Below are 21817 nucleotides of genomic sequence, written 5' to 3' on the forward strand. Positions count from 1 at the left end.
ACCATGGTCACGTGATTACAGTCAATACTCACACTTTAACCCTGCTGACTATGTGCTCTGCGTACCACGATCCCTTCACTCCGGTCTTCTCAGTGATAGTTCATTCTCTTCTTAGAAATGGAAATAAATAGTCACCCATGTGGCAATTTGAATCATGAATTTGAACGCGACTATTCTTTGCTCTGAATTTAGTGCATCAGATCCATTGGTTCAGATTTAGTTTCCGGTGACGTCACAATTCAATTAGTTTTACACCCGTTGAAGTTCACTAGGGAACAGCGCGCAGGGGAAGGGCTGGCGAGTGTTTAATAAGTAAGCAACATGCACATAGTCCTGGTTCAATCAATAAGTGAGGGGTTGCCATGGTTACAATTCAGGGTTACTAGCCATGGTTACTATTAACGAGATATCACTGAAAGGAAGTGTAAGTGAACAAGTTTTATTCTCACGTGCAGACCAATAACAATATGATATTAATCACAGGCCTGGTCTGATCACTGGCCTGTGTTTTAATTGTGTACAAAGTTAGGCCTACTACCGGGCAATCACCAACTCATGAGTTGTTTGATATGACCATTTCAGCATTGGATGTGGTGAGATCGAAATGTTGATCACTGAGCATATCCCGATCCGAATTATAATCGCGTTCAATTTACGCTGATCCTGTTTTGTCAACTTTACTGCTTTATTAAAACACTATGATATATTTGTTATTTTATGGTCATTATGTAGCGGGTTTAGCGGGTTAAGCGGGTTTTCAATGCAGTATTGAGTATGTTTTCAGAATAACCCAAATAAATTACATTAATAGAAACTTAATCCTCAATAAAACGTTAAATTTAAGTACATGCTACCTCATAACCCGTGCGTTATGTATTTTGATTCATGGTGTTATGACGACGAAGCCAGGACGACTCATTTGGCATGTTACATGTTAATTTGGTCCTTTTAGCGTGACGCTTATTAACCATTTAATTAAACCGTCGCAGTAGCATTAAAATTTGGTAAATCCTTGTGTTGTTTTAATCCCAATAATGATTCTGGCACACCCTTCATGCCTGCCTATAGGTCGATCTAATCCCAGTGCTTTTCTCAGAATGGTAATATGTTTACTTAGCCTACTCCTACTACTCCTACTACCTCTCCTCTCCTCTTCCTCTTCTCTCAAACTAACACCTATCTTAAGTGAACACGCACTTTGTAACGACCACACACAAGCTAAATACTACATCGACAAAAAGGAGCCGGGCTCCTCAAAATGGATCATATATCTGGAGAGTGGTGGAGGGTGTTCCACCAAGGAGCGGTGTAAGGAGCGGTACAGCTCCTCTACTATCCTCATGTCTTCAAAGTGGCTGGATGACTATGTTGAGATAGACGGTCTGGATATTTTGTCATCAGATGACGAGAACCCTTTCAGTGACTATAATCATGTGTATTTGCCGTATTGTAGCAGTGATATGTATGTAGGAATGAACGAGAAACCTGGTTCAAGTTTTGATAAAGAAGATGGAAACTTCGTATTTGCTGGTTACCACATTGTACAAGGTCTCATGGCGGATCTGAAAAACATTCCAGAAGCTCAGTTCGAGGATATAGTCCTTGCTGGTTCGAGTGCGGGTGGTATTGGAGTTATTAACCATATCAGGCTAACTAAGGGACTGTTCCTCCCCACTTTCAGTGATGTTCGTGTTCGGGGGGTTGTTGACTCCTCCTGGTTTATTAATTTCGAAGACAATTTCCTACTTTTCTGGGACTCTACCAGTGCAGATGAGCTTACAGGGTACAAGAGTTTCCCTAACATGGTTTCTGATGAGGATACTAGAAAGCAGTGCTCTCTTGAGTATGGGGGAATGCCCTGCTGTTTTCAAGCAGACTGCATGGAACATCACATGGCTTTTACAGATTTAGAGCTATTGTTCATACAAAGCAAAAACGACATTTATCTTCTTCAAAGTTCTTTGGTGAGTACACTCGAATTTATTTGGAGCTTTCTAGGTAAACTTTTTAAAGTGAAATTGTGAATAAGTTTTAAAGTGTTATCACTTATCGTGAACAATCCTTTTTTTAATTAACATTTAAAATGTTGTTCATCACTTCAGTCTAGATCTATACTAACTAATACAAAGGTGAGTTCATAGTGTCGTGAATAATGACGTATATGTGACGTATGTGTGACGTATGAAGTTACATATGTGTGACGTTTGTGAAGTATGTGCCCAAACATTCCGTGCCTCGTTAGTGGGACTTATATAGAATAATTGAATAACTTATTTTGATAAAATAACATAAAATTTGAAATACTCTACCCAGATAAGGTCCCTGCAGTCAAGATCCCTCCAAAAGAAAGGATTTGACGCTATAGCTCTGTCCCACGTAGCTGATATAGCGTCAAGTTACAGTGGCGCTATGATACTATCTGTCAACTCTACCAAGAACACTAAATTATCATACTACCTGACTTCCTGCTTACAGGTTGGAATGTCTTATCAAGCAATTGTTAACTTTATCAAGGCTTTAAAAAAGTCTTTATCCACTTCTAAAAGTTGTGATATAGTGTTTGAGATCCTTATTAACCATATCCCTCGCCACTAAGATCAACGATGTTATATTTCAGACAACATTTCTAGCATATTCCATGCCCGATTGTAACTTTTGTAACCTCTACTTGTAACCTTTGTAACCTCTACTTGCAACCTTTGTAACCTCTACTTGTAACCTTTGTAACCTCTACTTGCAACCTTTGTAACCTCTACTTGTAACCTTTGTAACCCCTACTTGTAACCTTTGTAACCTCTACTTGTAACCTTTGTAACCTCTACTTTTAACCTCTACTTGTAACCTTTGTAACCTCTACTTGTAACCTTTGTAACCCCTACTTGTAACCTTTGTAACCTCTACTTGTAACCTTTGTAACCTCTACTTTTAACCTTTGTAACCCCAATAACTCTAATTGTCAGCACGTTTACCTAGCTCCCTCTTCTTTCTGGTCTAAAGGTCAGCCCCTCAACCAGCTGGACGAGAAGGGGTTTGCGGAGATCTACCAGGCTCTTAAAGACCTCGACCTCGAGACCTTTCCTATCAAGTTAGCTAATCATCCTGCTGATTTGTTAAACTGCCAGTTGTTTTGGCGCGAAGTTTTACGTTTTTAAGGGCAATTAAGTTGTACATAATCTGTGTATTTGATTATAAAATGCGTAATAAGTTATGTTAATTTTATTAGTATATATTTCCTAGGTTTAATCAGTTGATCAGACCTAAAACGATGTATAGTGTCAAAGTTGGTCCTCCCGAATATCCAGAGAAAACACTATCGGTAAGTAAATTAAAAGATATTTAAAATTTGCCTATTTTAATTGCTTCATCAGTCATCTTATCTTTTATGTTTCTTTAGCGCATGCCAAAGGTCGTGTCGTCCACGTGGGAGGTGGCCGACTGCCGAGGGCTGTCACTTTCCGTGCCTGTCACTAAGGCTGTCACCTCGATAAGTGGTGAATGCTGGCCTTCTGCAAACAAGTGACAGAGCATGGCAAAATGACCAGTGGCAAATTCGGAACTTCTCTCACACCAGGGTACCATGGGTTTAGGCAGGTTGTATCTTTTAAAGAGGGGCATTCTTGATTAGAAACTAAGCTCAACTTCGCTAAACCCAGGATGTTATATCAGAGTGGGCTGCTGACTCCTCGGAGATGATCTACGTGCAGGATGGTTGTGTGGGTATAGACTGTAATCCTACCTGTCCTGATAAACTTGAGTTTGTTTACACTACCAACTCCTGGTCCGACACTGCAAATATAACTGTCATGTCCATATTAGGTTAGTCACTACTCACTGGTAATGTCCATATTAGGTTAGTCACTGGTAATTTTCATAATATTAGGTTTGTAAAACTCATCGTTTACTCGAGGGTTATTGACAAAGTTGTTCACAGTATGTCTTACATGAATTGACTGTAAATATGTACACTAGAAATTTCCACAGCCATGTCAAGCAATTTCATCATGTTTCTATACTTTCATAGATTTTCTATGTCGTATTTATTCAATAACATTATAACATTGATTCAGAGGAAGTAGCAAGTAGCTATTTGTCAGACCCTGAAATAGCTCCCCCTCAGGTTCCATAACACTGGTATGTCTGATAATGAAGCTAGTAATGATGGTCCTGCTATCCTGGCTCCAGATCCAGCAGAGGGATTACAACCTGGGTGTTGTGGCCACAGAGAGTTTTATACCCGCTCTGGGTCCATCTGATATGATGAGTGTTTCGTGCGTTGATCTTAGTCACTCCATCACGTACGTTATCGACAAAGGTATGGACTTTATCTGTTTTGCTGATTGATCTGGGTAGAGGTGGGGGACGTGAACCGTAACTTTCCTGGCACGTGACTGTGGTTAGCCAGTCAGCTTCCAGTATTGACCAATCAAAATTTAGAATCACTGTCACGCGTGAGAACAAATATGTTTCACACCCTCCACCAGTATCACTGATCGATAGATTGATTTATATTAGATTGATGACTTATTTTCGGCTTAAACTAGATATTGATGAAACATGAGTGAGATTTTAAGCGATCGTAAAATTAAAATGGGGGGGGGGGGGGGGGGGGGGGGGTGTCACGTCCGTCTATGTCCGCTTGTCTCATAGAATCCAAAAAGGACAGGACATAGGCGGACATAGGCGGACATAGGCGGACATAGACGGACATAGGCGGACATAGGCGGACATAGACGGACATAGGCGGACATAGGCGGACATTAATGGACACCTAAATTGCTAAATAAAATGTTCAAGTTTTGATGTTATAGGGGGATCATGTTTTTTGTCCGTTCGGTACCCTATATTTTCAAAACGGACTAAAAATAGAGCGGACAAAAACGGACAAAAATGGACAAAAACGGACAAAAATGGAAATAACATTTAGATGCTTCCTCCTCCTACTCTTCCTCCCCCTGGGTCTTCCTGATCTTCCTCAGTCCTCTTCCTCCTCCCCTCCTCAGTCCTCCTCCTCCTCCTCCTCCTCGTCCTGAGTCCTCCTCATCAGTCCTCAACAGTCCTCCTCCTCCCCAGTCCTCCTCCTCCTCCTGAGTCCTCAACCTGGGTCCTCCTCCTGGGTCCTCCTCCTCCTCTTCATTCTCCTCCTCTTCCTCCTCAGTCCTCAGTCCTCCTCCTCATCCTTCTCCTCAATCCTCCATACTCCTCCTCAGTCCTCCCCCAGTCCCCCTCCTCCTCCTCCTATTCAGTCCTCCTCCTCCTCCTCCTTCTCAGTCCTCCTCAGTCCTCCTCCTCCTCCTCCACCTCCTCTTCCCTCTCAGTCATCCTCCTCCTCCTCCTATTCAGTCCTCCTCCTCCTCCTCCTCCTTCTCAGTCCTCCTCAGTCCTCCTCCTCCTCCTCCTCCTCCTCCTCTTCCCTCTCAGTCATCCTCCTCAGTCCTCCTCAGTCCTCCTCAGTCCTCCTCAGTCCTCATCCTCAGTCCTCCTCCTCCTGGGTCCTCCTCCTCCTCTTCATCCTCCTCCTCTTCCTCCTCGGTCCTCAGTCCTCCTCCTCCTGGGTCCTCCTCCTCATCCTTCTCATCAGTCCTCCTCCTCCCCAGTCCTCTCCCAGCCCCCCTCCTTCTCCTCCTCCTATTCAGTCCTCCTCCTCCTCCTCCTCCTCAGTTCTCCTCAGTCCTTCTTCTCATTTCTCCTAAGTCCTCCTCCTGAGTCCTCCTCCTCTTCCTTCTGAGTCCTCCTCCTGAGTCCTCCTCCTCCTCCCTCTCAGTCATCCTCCTCAGTCATCCTCCTCAGCCATCCTCCCCAGCCATCCTCCTCAGCCATCCTCCTCAGTACTCCTCAGTCCTCCTCCTTCTCAGTCATCGTCAGTCCTCCTCCTCAGTCCTCCTCAGTCCTCCTCCTCCTCCTGGGTCCTCCTCCTCCTCCTCCTCCTGGGTCCTCCTGGGTCTTCCTGATCCTCCCCAGTCCTCTTCCTCCTCCCCTCCTCAGTCCTCCTCCTACTCTTCCTCCTCGTCCTCAGTCCTCCTCATCAGTCCTCAACAGTTCTCCTCCTCCCCAGTCCTCCTCCTCCTCCTGGGGCCTTTTCCTGGGTCCTCCTCCTGGGTCCTCCTCCTCCTGGGTCCTCCTCCTCCTGGGTCCTCTTTCTCCTCCTCAGTCCTCTTTCTCCTCTTCCTCCTCCTCCTCCCTCTCAGTCATCCTCCTCAGCCATCCTCCTCAGCCATCCTCCTCAGTCCTCCTCCTTCTCAGTCCTCCTCAGTCCTCCTCCTGAGTCCTCCTCCTCCTGAGTCATCCTCCTCAGTTCTCCTCCTCCTCCTCCTAGGTCCTCCTTCTGGGTCCTCCTCCTCCTCCTGGGTCTTCCTGATCCTTCTCCTCCCTCTCAGTCATCCTCCTCAGTCATCCTCCTCAGTCATCCTCCTCAGCCATCCTCCTCAGCCATCCTTCTCAGCCATCCTCCTCAGTACTCTTCAGTACTCTTCAGTACTCTTCAGTCCTCAAAATGTTTGTCCGCTAATGTCCACCAATGTCCGCTAATGTCCACCAATGTCCATCCAAGTCCGCCAATGTCCGTCCGGGTCCGCCAATGTCCGTCCGAGTCCGCCAATGTCCGTCCGAGTCCGCCAATGTCCGTCCGAGTCCGCCAATGTCCGTCCGTGTCCGCCAAAGTCCCAAAAAACACGTCCGTTGTCTCATAGAATCCAAAAAGGACAGGACATAGGCGGACATAGACGGACATGACACCCCCCCCCCCCTGTAACGTAACGAAAATATTTTAAACGGTCATATCCTGTCGAAACCCAGGATGCATGACATGAAGAATTCGTTGTACCTTTGTATGAAAAGCATTAATGTATTCTGTGTAAAATTATCTTTATCCCGGTTGTTGCGACAAGTGAAGATGCTCTTATTAGGGAAAGGAGTTTACTCAAAAAGCATTAATAGCTGAACCCCTCAGATGAGGGTGAGGGAGGTACAGGGTTCAAGAAACTGGAAAATGATGTCGAGGGTAACGGACCTCTCCTGGGAAACGGGAAAGTAAAATTATCGAACAAGCCCTCCAAACTCTCAGTTATCTCTACACATCTCAATAAAAAGACAAGGTATATTCCTGATCTCTTTGTTCGTGATGTTCTTTATCGATAGGTGAAACAAAGTGGAAGAATTCTTGTCTCAGTGTCTAAAAAACTTTCTTGTTTGTCTAGAAAACAGCTTAATTAAGTCAACTTCATTAAGTCAACTTCATTAAGTCAACTTCATTAAGTCAACTTAATTAAGTCAAATTAATTAAGTCAACTTAATTAAGTCAACTTAATTAAGTCAACTTAATTAAGTCAACTTAATTAAGTCAACTTAATTAAGTCAACTTAATTAAGTCAACTTAACTAAGTCAACTTCATTAAAACAACAACACCCCTCAACAGTAAGAAGCAGATCCTGGACAAGGTGTCCGTGTACTTTAACCCTTCCTCTTTTGTGGGTATTATGGGTCCGAGTGGGTGTGGCAAGACCACATTCCTGGATGTGGTAACTGGACGGAGAGAGATCAGCAGTCATCAGCAGGCAAAGGTACCGTGGAATATGTTTAATTTTGTTTTGTTTGAGAATGTTGCATTGGCTATTGTGGCTTCTAAGACTCGCTTGAAAGATTTTTAGTGTGTGATTCAAACTCATTCCTTGAATTATTGGTCGGCCTAAAGTCTAAACAACATCTTTGTAGCGCTTACGCAGTAGAAGGAAACCAAGATCTCAAGTAAATAACCGTTCCCAGATTTGTTGTCTCTATTTGATCAGTAGTTGTGAACTGTGAACTGTGAACTGTGAAGTGACTGTTAACTGTGACTGTTAACTGTTAACTGTTAACTGTCTCTGTGAATGTTGTTGTTAGTTTGATGCTGGTTACACTTGTCCCCCAGCTGTATTACTGTTATAGACCAGTAACAACCCAATTGACACCCCGCCCACAATACTCGCTGTTTATTGAGATATTGCAACTCTGGAATCTTAGGAATTACGTGATAATGTTGGTTTAAATACTTTGATAAAGTGATAAACAGTATTTAAGTGGTTGGGGCCGGTTGGGGCCAGCTGGCTATCTTAGTTGCGACTGCTCAATTCTGTTTATATCAAGATTATTTATAATCGTGATAATCATGAGATATTTATTAGAACATTATTGCATAATTATGATATATTTGTTAAAATTTGCTAAATTAACAACATATCACCGGATCCTCTTATTAGATTCTGATAGACGGACAGGATTTTGATGGGATGAAGGAGGAGTTCACTAAAATGTTGGCGTATGTGCTGCAGCTGGAGAGACCGTATCATGAGGCACTGACCGTCAGGGAGAATCTCACTTTCGAGTTAGTGTGAAATAGTGAAATATTGAGATAGTGAAATATTGAAATAGTGAGATAGTGAAATAGTGAAATAGTTAAATATTGAGATAGCGAAATAGTGAAATAGTGAAATAATGGATTTATATAGTATCCTGTCAAATGGTAATCTCAAATAGTCGAGTGTCAAATAGTGGTGTTACTTCTTACTTCATTGCTGCTAATGACTAAATGGTGACTCATTTCATATAGTAGAGGCTCTTACGGGCAAAAAGACGTGTTTTCTGCTACGAGTTTAGAGACCTAACCGCTAATTGGACACAATAGTATGATGTCTAAGAATCGATAATATGTTAAGAAGTATAAATTTGGCCTTATTAGTCACGTGCTATACCAATGCGCGTTTTAAACTTTGACAGTCTATTACTCTAAGGCAAATAAAGTAATTATATTCATATTTTGTCAGCAATAAGATTACATTTTTTTCTATTTGGTGTGAAAATATGAGCTAGAACGGACATAATCTCGCTGAGTTATAGCTGTTTGAAATTTATGATGAACGCGCGGATGCCAATTGATAACAACTAAATGCTTTTGCGCGTAGTGCGCGTCGAAAATTTGGCAAAAACGCTTGCGGAGTGACAATATTCAAACTTCGATAAAGTATATGAAGTGGGTACTTCTCGGAAAGGAAAAATTTAGGCAAACACGATGTGACTATTTTTGGGTTGATTTAATACAACTGCAAAAAATTATTCAAACTTCAAGCAAAAAAGTCAAAATTTTTACCACTTTTTTGGATTTTTACCCCCAAAAAAATAGAGGGATTTTTCAAATTTTTAAACCATCTTGTGCGGCTGTGTTTTAGCTATCTCCATGCAAGTTTTGCCGACATACCAACAAAATTAACTTGTTCAAAATATCAAAAAACATGGTTTTTTTGGCCTATTTTTTGCCCAAAAATCGGTTTTTTGCGGGTTTACCCCCAAAAAGTCAGTCCAATCATCTTAAAACCACTTTTAATCGATTCTACGGTCAAAAATACGCCTAATAAGGTGTATCTGGGGTCCCTAGCGTATCGGGCAGACAATGCCCCTAAGAGCCTCTACTAATAGGAAACGTGCATAATTCATTACCATTTGATCCGCATAGTAGGCAATAGCAGACATTTAATGTATAGGACCGGAATGAAGGCTATATGGTATGTGGTATGTGGTTACGATATTACTCAGATAATTCTACAGGACCTGAGAATGATTAATCACGTTACCTTATGATCAATGAAATGAAAATTTATCTAGATCGTTTGGGCAGGGCCTTAAAGCATATCAATCAAATTAAATCAAAGAAAATGTGCTGCGTCTCATATCTCTGTCTCAAGCTTATACACTTATAACTCTACCAGGGCACTGATGAGACTTCCCAAAGACTGCCCTCTCAGTACTGTGTTTAACAGGGTCGAGACTGTTCTTCAAGAGGTGCGTCTTTCAAATACTCATTGCACAATTATCATATAATTAATAATACCATTTCCTTATTTTCCACCTTTAAATAAAATCATGAATTCCTTCATCTTTACTCGATATTGTTTTGTGATATTTTATTTTATCCTTCCTTATCTTAGTGTGGATTAGATAAGATAGCTGATGCAGTAGTTGGTGGAGATGCTGGGGGAGGTATCAGCGGTGGCCAGGTTTGTAATCTAGATTTTGTATCACAACTTCTCGTCAAATATCTAAGAGGCTGACAGATAATGAGTCATTACAATACGATTTTACCCAATCGTTTTACTTCTTATCACTAGTGTAAGTGTGTTCTCTTTCAGAAGCGGAAGCTATGTGTAGCACTCCAGTTGATAGACTACCCCAGTATCATCTTTTTAGACGAACCAACATCAGGTTAACACCCTAGTTGTAGTGATAAGAGTTGACGGTAATAATTATAAGTTTAGTGTAATGATAAGAGGATTAGTTGAGGTTTTCCCAAGCGATTTATTCTAATTTTGATCATATTATCACCGCATGACACATAATCATGTATTGTCTTATTGTTTTGAGGTGTCGAAGAGTAAAATGCTATCACCCGTCCATTAAGGAACCAGTCATCAATACTCTGTCCTAGGCCCTTCATCCCTTCACCCAAAATTATTATTAATGTGGATATTTAACACCCTGCTTAATGGTCACTTCAAATTGTTTTCATGTGTCTTTGTAATTTTCAATTATAACATGACGGTTAACGATTAACAAAACCCATCCTCCCTCATTGTCTCCTCAAATTCAACCCAACCACAAAATAAGTTAAAACTTAAATAAGTTAATTAATTAATTATAACTCCATCTGCCCCTCAGGTCTAGACTCTACAAGTTCGTATGAGCTGATGGCGATGTTGTCCAAACTGCAAGTCAGCAAAAGGTGTATAGTGCTGACTATACATCAGCCCAGACAAGAGATATTTCACTTGTTTACTCACATTCTACTTCTCGTCGGCGGACAGGTTCGTTCATACAGCATATTATTCAGCGTGCGAAGTATGTGCATATTTTTTGTTGCTCGGCTTCAAATTATAGGCTTTTCTCCAGTTATATCAATCGGTTTCCTCGTTATATATGTAGATGTTGATATATCTTAATGGATTATGGGTGATCAGGTATGGCCTCGGCCTCTATACGGCCTCCGCACGGCCATATAGAGGCCGTATCCTGGCAACGGAGAGGCCATACCTAATTAATGACCTAATCTATCTCTCCTCTTTAGTGCAAAATGGTCAATACTGCTATCTGTATTATGAAATGAATCGAAATTTTATTCAATAAAACCTTTGTTTGATAAACTAAACCAGCCATTTTCACAACTAGGTTGCATTTTACGGCTCACCCCTGAAAGCTTACGGTGTCCTGGAAACAGCTCTGAAGAAGAACAATGTGGAAATCAAAGATTTTGTGGGGGACGCTGACATCAAAAATGAAGCTGATTTACTGATGGACATGCTCAATAACGTTAGTCTTATCGAATTTCTTACTTTAATTGTGCAACTTATGAACTGAGGTCCCACATCCAAAGTGGTGATCCGAAAGTTTTGACTTTTCTTTTATTTCAAAAACCGGTTACTTAAGTCTAAGAATTGGGAGGTATCCATGGAAACTGTGACACTTTATGGAGCTGAAACGTTTTGTAAACTTTCGTTATCCAAAAAATAATTTAATCTGAAAAACTGTGAGTAAGCAATTAAAATTGATTACTCACATGACACATATTATATATATTACAAAAATGTTATCTTATCACCGATATTGCTCAGATTTGACTGTATGTGAGCATTAATTGCTGAAAGAAATCTCAAATCACCGAACATTTTCTGATTCTTCTCTCCTCAGGAGAATGCACAAAAGATAATGATAGATTACTACAAAGAGACAGAGCTGGAGAACGTTAAGGAAATAATCGCTAAGACAAAACTTTTACAACCGTTCAACAAGGATACGATCACATCTAGAAAGAAAATGTTAGTTTTAACTTACATATTTTAATTTATCTTATTATAATATATTATTATCTATCTTATTATTACATATATTATATTATATATTCCAAGTTCACTTACAGTTACACTGTGAACCTCCGGCAATAAATGTCAAAGATTCTCAAGTAACGCCATTTCTTTACTGATTCACACGTCACATCTAAAATTATTTGAATGGATGAAATAAGGTCAGATTGAGTCTTTAACTTCAACAAAGATCTGGCATTGTATGAACCTTTATACTCGTGACGTGATGTGTGCGTCATGGCTGTAACTATATTTCAACTGGTTCAGAGAACCAGTACATTTAATAAAACACTCCCCCGCACGACGTGAGGCGCCCCTGGGTATCACGTGTAAGTGAATACTGTTAACACTGTAAGTACTGTAAGTATTATAAGTTATGTAAGTAATGTAAGTACAATATGTCGGCATAACATAATGTAAGCAGCAGACTCACAGACACCCCACTTTCCCTACATCATGTACTCTCTCCCGGACAAGAGAGAAGAGGAGAAACCTTAACTAAATTTACACTAAAACCATTAGCTACGTAACCCGATCTTGCGGCTTCAGAGAGCTGAACCAGGCTGGCTTCATCCCAGCGGAGTTGTGATGTAGCACTGGTAGTTTGTTGACTGGGATGGGAAAATTAGTGGTCGGTTGTCTTGCAGTGCGAGATATACTGTTACTCCGTATATTATCAATAACTAGCTACATATTGCATCACAGTGTTGATAAGACGGAGATTGGATTGTTTACGCGGATACATTATGTGACTAAATTTAGCAGCACGTTTCTGCACTGATTACAGATTACAGAGACTTGTGTTACCCTATAATTCGGCAAATATTTGGATTCGAAATTTTGTGTTTCGGTAAGATCGAATAGTTGGATAGTGAATATTCGGCTGACAGGATCGTTTTGGAGATCCGGATATCCAGTTAATTCCGTATTCGTTCACCAAATACCGAATTCTACCAAGTTACAGTATTAATAACTGATATCGTCATTCATTAATCAGATTATAATAAGATAATAAGTGAGTATAATTTGAGCTCACCTAGTTTTAGACACTGAACCATTTCCATTACATCATTACCGGGCTACGATTACTCATATTCTGTTTTAACAGAAACCGTATTACTGTGGACATGAAACTTTTTGGATAACTGAACAAAATCTGTAGACATATTATGTTCTTTCTATGTTATAAGAAAATTATAGAATTCACCAAAAAGTTGTTTGGCCGAGTTTTGCCATTACATGTTAAGTTCGACTTTTTATTGTTACCTGGGATTTGCAGTACCCCGGTGGTCTTAATAAAGCAAATATACTTCAGATATCTCTGTGAGTTGCAGTAAAGTAATCATGGTTATCTACTAGGGGCACTCGTAGCATCCATCGTCGTCATGAGAATAGTCCATGAAATTGCTCAGATTTTCAGGTTACTCGCAAATATTACTCGAATCCTGTGCAAGTGCACTTTTATAGATTAAGCTAAGGTTAACGGCCGTTTTACGAGATGTATAATATCGTGAGCAATAGTAAAATATTATCAGAAGAAGTTTTTATATTTTCTAGACTGGTACCCTTTAAAATATAAATTTACATTTTTGAGGACGAAAGTGTTTTTTCGAATTTATCCGTATTTTGTAGGTAAGCACTGAAGCTCCGTTATTGAGAAACATAAAACGTACAGCAAATCAGATTACAAAGGCAAAAGAATACTCTTGAAGATAATGATTATTTAACTTATTTAAAATACAGCTTCAACTGAATCGACGAAAAATAATTCGAAATAAATTGTAATTCAGGTTCACAGTTACCCGCCAATTCCCTAAAATTTATCAAACAGCCACATTTGATCCTGTTTTAAAAATCGTATCTATTCTCACCTTTACGTTTTACATCTTTTTAATCGCAGCTTAACATAATAATAATCAAATCAGAGTCGTGAAAAAAATTGCAACTATATATTATATTTCTTAATTCTTCATCGATCCATCGAAAGGTTGGTCAAAAATGTTGCCTAAAAGACGTTTGAACTATACCTTATTTGTCAACTGCAAGTTAATAATTCGTCTCTTAGATCTGAAGGTTTGCTTATCACGCCATTATTTAAGCTTTTAAGTGATGGAGAGATCGAAAACTTAAAATTAACGAATATGGTATTCCTTTATCCACATTTAAATCGTCCAATAAAGAAACATTTACGGCACGCACGAATTTAATGACGTACAGGATGTTTCTAGAGTCTTTGAATAATTTAATTTTTCAATAATTTGAGTCAAATTTCATTCTGGATTCGTTGAGTTACTTGAGGCGGCTTCTGGTCCGTCTGCAACTGGAACCTACAACAGCTAGAACCTCTGCAATAATTGGAACCTCTGTTACAGCTGGAACCTCTGTAACAGCTAGAACCTCTGCAATAACTAGAACCTCTGCAACAGGCAACAGCTGGAACCTCAGTAACAGCTAGAACCTCTGCAACAACTACAACCTCTGCAACAGCTGGAACCTCAGTAACAGCTAGAACCTCTGTAACAGCTAGAACCTATGTAACAGCTGGAACCTCTGCAACAGCTGGAACCTCTGCAACAGCTAGAACCTCTGCAACAAATGGAACTTCTGCAACAAATGGAACTTCTGTAACAACTGAAACCTCTGCAACAGCTGGAACCTCTGTAACAGCTGGAACCTCTGTAACAACTGGAACCTCTGTAACAGCTGGAACCTCTGCAACAGCTGGAACCTCTGCAACAAATGGAACTTTTGTAACAGCTGGAACCTCTGCAACAGCCAAAACTTCGGCAACAGCTGGAACCTCTGTAACAGCTAGATCCTCTGCAACAGCTGGAACCTCTGCAACAGCTAGAACCTCAGCAACAGCTGGAACCTCTGCAACAGTTTCAGTAGTTTTGTCCACGAACCATCTCCATTCCACCCATAGGTAGACAGTGACCTTCTTGTACAGCTCACTGTTGAATACTGGATTCAGGAAACTGTTGAAAGGGATCACCACCAGACCAAACATTTCGAATACCATAGGAGGGGCAGGGTTGGTGGCCATGTACTGGAAGTAAGCTGCTGTGAAGATGAAAGGAATCCACCCAATAAGTTGTGTTCCGATCATTAGAGCCACTTTTAGCGTCAGAGCATTGGAATTGTTGTCCTGATTTCCGTTGTGTTGACCTTCTGCTGACGCTGCTGCCAAACGAGCTTTACTTTTTCTGTCCGCCCTCACGATCCTAGAGTAAGTAACCACGACAATACTAAGAAGCACCACCAGCACTGCAAAGTAACCCAGCTTGTATGTCTCGTACGAACCCTGAGCTTTGAAGATGTTGTGAACACAGAGTCCTGTGTTACCATAGTAACCTATTTCTATCGTGTCAAAGATCTCTGGTTTGGACGTTATATTCCTCATGCCCGCTAAAGCTTGGTATATATTCGCATCGCCGTGATACTTGTTCCTATAGATTCGTTCCAGATGGGAAATATTCACAGGATTTTCACTGAAGAACGGATTATCTTCTATGTTTGAGAAGAAGATTTCCGTCCTGAAGACATTTTGTACAAAAGCGAAGGGAAGCAAAGGAAAGATCGAATGAGCCACGTTTATCAAAAACATCATTATGGAGACAACGACAACAGCTCTCTTTCTAATATTAGTCCCAACTCTGCTAGTGCAAGTCAAGCATCTCACCACACTTACACAAGCAACCAATATCAAAGACCCATGAGACGAGAAAGAGAAGAGGACTCCAAGGGCTGAACAGTATTCACTTCCTCTCCACCTCCGCTCTATGATACAGTAGTCTCCTTTTAACTCTAGGACTACTGCTGCTACCACCACACAGCATAGGTAAACCCCCATTAATCCGTCATAAACGAATATTTGGAGTCGCAGGATTTGGTCAATTTCTCCCCTTTTTGAACCTGGTTCTCCCAGATAACACATTCGTCCCTCGTAAATATTCAGTGTGACTATTAACAGCCCAATCACTGTAGTTACAGCTAATATAACCTTGGAGTGTATGAGGAATTTAGAGGAGGCCAATATCCCGAAGTCACATGTTTCACACTCGTCAGCTCCGTTAGCACAATCCTTCACGTGATCACAGACCCTATCCTCTTCTATCCAGTAACTTGTCTCATTACTGCAATAAAACCTGTCCGGGCACCCTTTCTCATCTGCCTCATTCTTGCAGTCAAGGTGTCCATCACACAGAACAGTAAGGTGGAACGCCTCATAATCATTATACATATCGGTATACAAATCTCCGCAGAAGAAGACCATATCGAGCATGTGTAGAAAGGTAAATTCCCCACTAACAATGTTATCGCAAAACGAAACCCACATTCCTTCTACGAAGCCTGGTTCAGTACTACAATTGTTTTTGCAGAGCATGGATAGGTTAGTGTTTAAGTCGGCCAGTATGTTCGCTATACGACCATTATCAAAGAGTTGTGTAAGACATTCGTAAATGGGGTTGGTTTTTTCGGGATCCTCATGATTTGAAAGGGGTGCAGATTCAACTTCTACCGTGCAATTTAGATCATTGATCACCCCGTCATGTTCTGCTAGCCAATAAGTGGCTGGGGATAAGCAAAGTTTTATCCCGCCCATAAAGTTTGGACAGGAAAGTAGCGCAAAGTCCGGACAGAAGCACTCATCTGAGCCATCTTCGCACTGTTGAACACTGTCACAAACCATTTCAGAAGAAATGCAGCCTGACCCGTCAAAGCAGTAAAAGTAAAATGCAGATGTGTTAGCCGGGGCATCTGCCGCGCAATGGCATTCGTCAGTAGAACAATGGGATACACCATCACAGACAAGACTGATCTCTAGCTTGCAGAACCAATTTGTACTCATGGTGGTCCTGATATACTCTTCAAGATTGTGAACACTATAGAATTTACCTGTGCTCGTCAGATCGTGGAATATGTCAAAGTTGAATCTACATTTGAAGTAATCATCAACATCAGACATTTCATCAGAAGCTGCGATAAAGCTCGTGTTGGAAACTGGAGTTACTGTTGCTAACAATTTAAAGCAGTCCAATTTGTGCACCGGATCAAACAAATCTGGTACTCTCTGAAATAACCTGTAGAGTTTCCTATAGTTGAATGTCAGGGAATTTTCAAGCTGCTCAATCATCAATATCTTGGTTACAAGGACCATAGTAAGAAGAACTAGTCGCCGCATGACGTTACATGGGATTTATTGGCTCTAAAGTCTTTACTATTGTTTTGGCTATCTAGAAAGCTGTAGTACAGCTAAGCAGCTACATCAGGTCTGACACAGCACCTTTTCTTGAAGTCCGGCCGATCCTGGACCTACCTAAACATAAAGCAAACTTGCTCGTCAACCGAACAAAATTAATACATAAAAAATATTGCCTGAAGAAATGAATGAATAGTAAGAAGCCTTATATATACATTTTCTGATGCATCAATTTACGGTAAATATATTATATATATATAATATCAATTTGGGCAATAAATAGATTTAAATACCGCAGAATATTTAAATAGCAATTTAAATGAATCTGTTTATTGACAATTTGCAGTTTATCTAAATCTCTTTAAGATAAGATTCTCAAATTGTCTTAATTGTTAATCGATTAATATTTCAAAATTTTAAATGGGTATGGAATTGTTCCTTAATCTTCTGCACCCTCTGCAGAGAAAACAAAGCGGCTATTTAGATATTAAATAATTTTAAAGACCATATTATAAAGGGTGTTCATGATACAACAGTACGGTTTCAAAAGACTGAAATTGAGATATTATCGATTTACAGCCTGGTTTTTCGGCCCTATAAATCACATTATACCAGATATTGAGCTAAAAATCGTAGTTAATTGTAGTTTAGCTTTACTTTTCATATAAAGTTGGTTTGATTTAAAAATATAAATTTTTGGGTTGAAAGCGTGTATGCCCAATGCTCATATATGGACATGATCGATTGATTGATTGCAAACCGAGACGTTGCCCGGGTGGTTCTAATGTCAAAATTTAATCTCTTTTTTGTTTTCTTTTTTTAAAATTAAATACTTTTCAAATTTTACAGAGTACAGCAATAGATGAATATAAAATAGAATCGTTCAAAATATCGCCCCCATCTGTAAAATATGATGGGCACCCAAACACGGTAAACACATAGTGAACTATGTCCGCAGTAACTTGGACCCATTACATCGGATTAATCTAAATCCAAAAATTTATGAAAAACTATTTAATAACAAACAAATCCATGGTGAATAACTGTGGATATATAGTCAAAATTGGTAATTCAATACGTCAAATTCCAGATACATTAGATACAGGTCTGATATGGTCATTAATGTGTGAGAAGGTGTGCGGGTGAAGTGTTATATGATGTTGAAAGTATAGGAAGGTAGATAAAAAAATTAATAAAACAAAAATAATAATAATATGGGAGCAAAGAGACTAGGCTAGACTGTTGTTTCACTATCCAATAAACATTTCCATAGATGCTTAGTGACCTCAGCTTTGAAAAAACTAGTAGACACAATCTGTCTTACCTGTAAAGGGAGTCCATTCCACAGTATATGGGTTCTGTAGAAAAATGATTTTGCCAGTGGGCTATTTGAGGTACATGTGGTGTGTGAATTCTGACTTAACTTAGGTAAAATTGATGACACAATAGACAGACTGTCGAGGTGGCAACGTCTTAGTCGAGAAGTGCCCTGATATAAAGAGAGATAGTGAGGCAGCGATACAGGAATTATATTGTTAAGAACTTTGTGGAAAAAAATAAGATCATTCAAGTCAAACTTTTGAGACAAAGGGAGAATGTCTGTAAGCAGTCATCACTTGCTTCAGATTCGTAGATTATTTGTAATAATTTAGGTTACGAACAACAAAAACGAAATTAATAATGATGGTATAAAAGGGTACGAAACAAAATGATTAACAATCCAATTACTACAAAATACACTTCCTAATTACTCTGACTTATAACGCCCTACATCTACTGTAAAACACACGTCCTTACTCTACCCTTACCTATCACGGTTAACCCTCGTTAACCGTCTCTAACGGAGTCTTACCCTTAAACTACACTTACATAACACTTTCAGCCCTCGCTGACCGTCCTTATATCAGGCCCAAATCCACTATAGTTCATTCTCGCTCTACCTGAGCCCGATTGTTGTTGACCCGAACCCACTCGTGTTGGATTAACCCGTGTTAACCCTGGCTACAACACAGCCTTTTCCTGCTCTCCTGAGTTAACCAATGTTGACTCTCCCTACACCTAAGCCAGACTGCTCATGTCCTCCGCACAGTTCCACTAACTACAGTCCACGATAATGCTCTCTCCAGGACCCTAACGTAACAGGTCCTGGCTCCAAAGTATCCTACATCAATGGCCCTCGATTCGGGCAAACTCAATCTCTTTTGCCAGCTCCAGCCCCAGCCCCCAGATATAAATAATGCCGCGTGCGTGTTTTCACTCGACATATCCAGACACCCAAGCTCACGTGCCCCTGCTCACACCTTAGCAGCTTTCCTTCTCTCACAAAGCCCTCCCTCTGTATCATTGTTCCAGGGTGCAGGTGTTATAACTCCCATCTTTAAGAAGCTATCTTTAATCATATATCTTCACAAAGCTTTTTCTCTATTTGATTGTTTCTCCTCTAGGGTGATATATTTCTCATCTGCCCAGGTGAGGTTCCACCCATAGTCTCCATTGTCTTCTCTTTCCCTAACTTCATGTTACCGGCCACCCTTTGTAATAGCCATGTGCCATGTGGTCTTGTAGAAGGAGGTAGTAGAGAGGGTAAATTGAGAGCCTGGAAAGACCACTTTACCAAGCTACTTGGACAACCTCCAGTAGTCCCAAACGAAGAAGTGGACATACCAGTCGTACATCCACCACAAAACATCAGTGTGGATAAGTTCACCAAGACCGAACTGGAGGAGGCTACGAAATCGATTAAAGAAGGTAAGGCATTTGGAGAGGATGGAGTTGCCCCTGAAGTACTGAAGAGGGTAGATGTTGATGATTTGATCCTTGACTTCTGCAATAAAGCACTAGTTGATGGCGATGTTCCTGACCAATGGAAGCACCTAAACATTGTGCCTGTTCCAAAGAAAGGGAATTTGACCAAAGTAGATAACTATAGAGGTATTGCACTGACATCTATAGTGAGTAAGGCTCTCAATAAGATGATACTGAACAGGATCAAACCTGCCATGGAAGTCATCTTAAGGATCAATCAGAACGGATTCAGAGAGAGTAGGTCAACAACTAGTCATATTCTTGGCCTAAGAAGGGTATTTGAGGGAGCCCGGGATAAAGATCTGACCGCGGTAATGCTCTTCATTGATTTCAAGAAGGCATTCGACAGCGTGCACCGTGGACTCCTCATGAAGATCCTCCTGGCATATGGAATTCCCAAGGAGATTGTAGGCTTGATACAAAGAATGTATGCAGATACATTTGCTCGTGTGATTACCGAGGATGGTCTGAGTGAAGCATTCTTCATTCTAGCAGGAGTGATGCAGGGAGGCACTTTGGCGCCTTACCTATTCATAATCGTAATTGACTACATTATGAGGGTGTCCCTAAAGGGAAGGCGAAGGGACTCTGGGTTAACTCTACACCCTAGAAGAAGCCGTCGCTATCCGGCAGTCAAGGTCACTGATGCGGACTTTGCTGACGACCTTGCTCTTATAACAGATAGTGTTGCAGAGGCACTAGATTTCCTCAGGAGTCTGGAACTGGCGGCCAACTCAGTTGGACTCCACCTCAACGAGGGGAAAACTAAATACATGAGAATCAACATAAGAGATGATGATAACCCGACTCTGGTTGCTGGGAGTGGGAAGAACATTGAGAAAGTCGATGACTTCGTATATTTGGGTAGTAGAATGAAGAGTTCGGAGAAGGACTTCGAAGTGAGGAAAGCTAAGGCATGGGGAGCGTGTCACCAGATGAAGCTTGTATGGAAGTCGGATATGCGTAGAGATCTCAAGATACGACTGTTCCTGGTTACAGTCGAGTCCATCCTTCTATATGGCTCTAAAACATGGACGGTCAGCCAGACCCTCGCAAAACGTATTGATGGATGTTATACGAGAATGCTGAGGATGGCACTGAACATTGACTGGAAAGAGCGGCAGACTGACGCCAAGGTGTATGGACACCTCATCAGAGCATCTGATAAGATAGCTGCACGGAGGATGAGACTCGCAGGTCATTTAGCCAGACATGAAGAACTATTGAGTCATCAACTTCTCTTCTGGGAACCCCTTCAAGGACATCGTCGAAGGGGAAGACCACATCTCACATACATTGACATCCTTCGGAAGGACACGGGGCTTGACGACAGCAAAGAGATTAACAAACTCATGCTGGATAGACAGATTTGGAAGAAGACTATTTCTGTTCGGACGCTGAAGCCGCCCTAAGTCGAGTCAAGTCGAGTGTAATAGCCATGTCCCGCCTTATAACTCTGGGCTCAAACTGCGATCATAACCTATAATATCTAATATACTAAACTAAAATCACGGCTTACATGTCGACAAGCTTGCACTTTTTGACATATTGCTCAGGTGGATAACTGCGGCCCTCTTCAGACAGAATCCATTTAATAGCTCTCTTTTGGATACTTTCTAATTTATCACTAAGTGATTTATTACAAGGGCGCCAGATTATGGAACAATTTTCGAATTGGCTACGAACCAGGGAGAGGTAAAGCGCCCGGCGACGTTTCTGATCAATGACAATATGGCCATCTCTTCTGACCATACCAAGTTGTTGGCAGGCCTTAGTATAAATTCTGTCGCACTGACTATTCCAACTTAGCTTAGGAGTAACATCTACTCCAAGATCTTTTTCTAACTCTACATACACAAGAGGAGAGCCATCAAGATTATATGCGAATGGAGGAGATAAAGATGGTTTTCCTGAAACAATAAGCACTTT

At 40.8% G+C, this 21817-nt stretch overlaps 1 protein-coding gene across 1 annotated transcript in view; it reads left to right on the forward strand.

The window, feature by feature from the left end:
- Positions 1-1097: 1097 nt before the first annotated feature.
- LOC134817454 (uncharacterized) overlaps positions 1098-21817 on the forward strand; it is a 30892-nt gene continuing 10172 nt past the window's right edge. The window contains exons 1-15 of the mRNA XM_063826594.1: positions 1098-1964; positions 2314-2475; positions 2961-3085; positions 3238-3316; positions 3654-3816; positions 4118-4312; positions 6947-7091; positions 7413-7557; positions 8233-8357; positions 9736-9808; positions 9955-10023; positions 10156-10228; positions 10682-10827; positions 11189-11329; positions 11708-11835. Of these exons, the coding sequence (XP_063682664.1) occupies positions 1098-1964; positions 2314-2475; positions 2961-3085; positions 3238-3316; positions 3654-3816; positions 4118-4312; positions 6947-7091; positions 7413-7557; positions 8233-8357; positions 9736-9808; positions 9955-10023; positions 10156-10228; positions 10682-10827; positions 11189-11329; positions 11708-11835 (2636 nt within the window). The remainder of the gene's footprint in view (positions 1965-2313; positions 2476-2960; positions 3086-3237; positions 3317-3653; positions 3817-4117; positions 4313-6946; positions 7092-7412; positions 7558-8232; positions 8358-9735; positions 9809-9954; positions 10024-10155; positions 10229-10681; positions 10828-11188; positions 11330-11707; positions 11836-21817) is intronic.

Source organism: Bolinopsis microptera, chromosome 6 (genome assembly GCF_026151205.1).
Source record: "Bolinopsis microptera isolate Bmic1 chromosome 6, MBARI_Bmic_1.0, whole genome shotgun sequence".
In the NCBI taxonomy this organism is placed as follows: domain Eukaryota; kingdom Metazoa; phylum Ctenophora; class Tentaculata; order Lobata; family Bolinopsidae; genus Bolinopsis; species Bolinopsis microptera.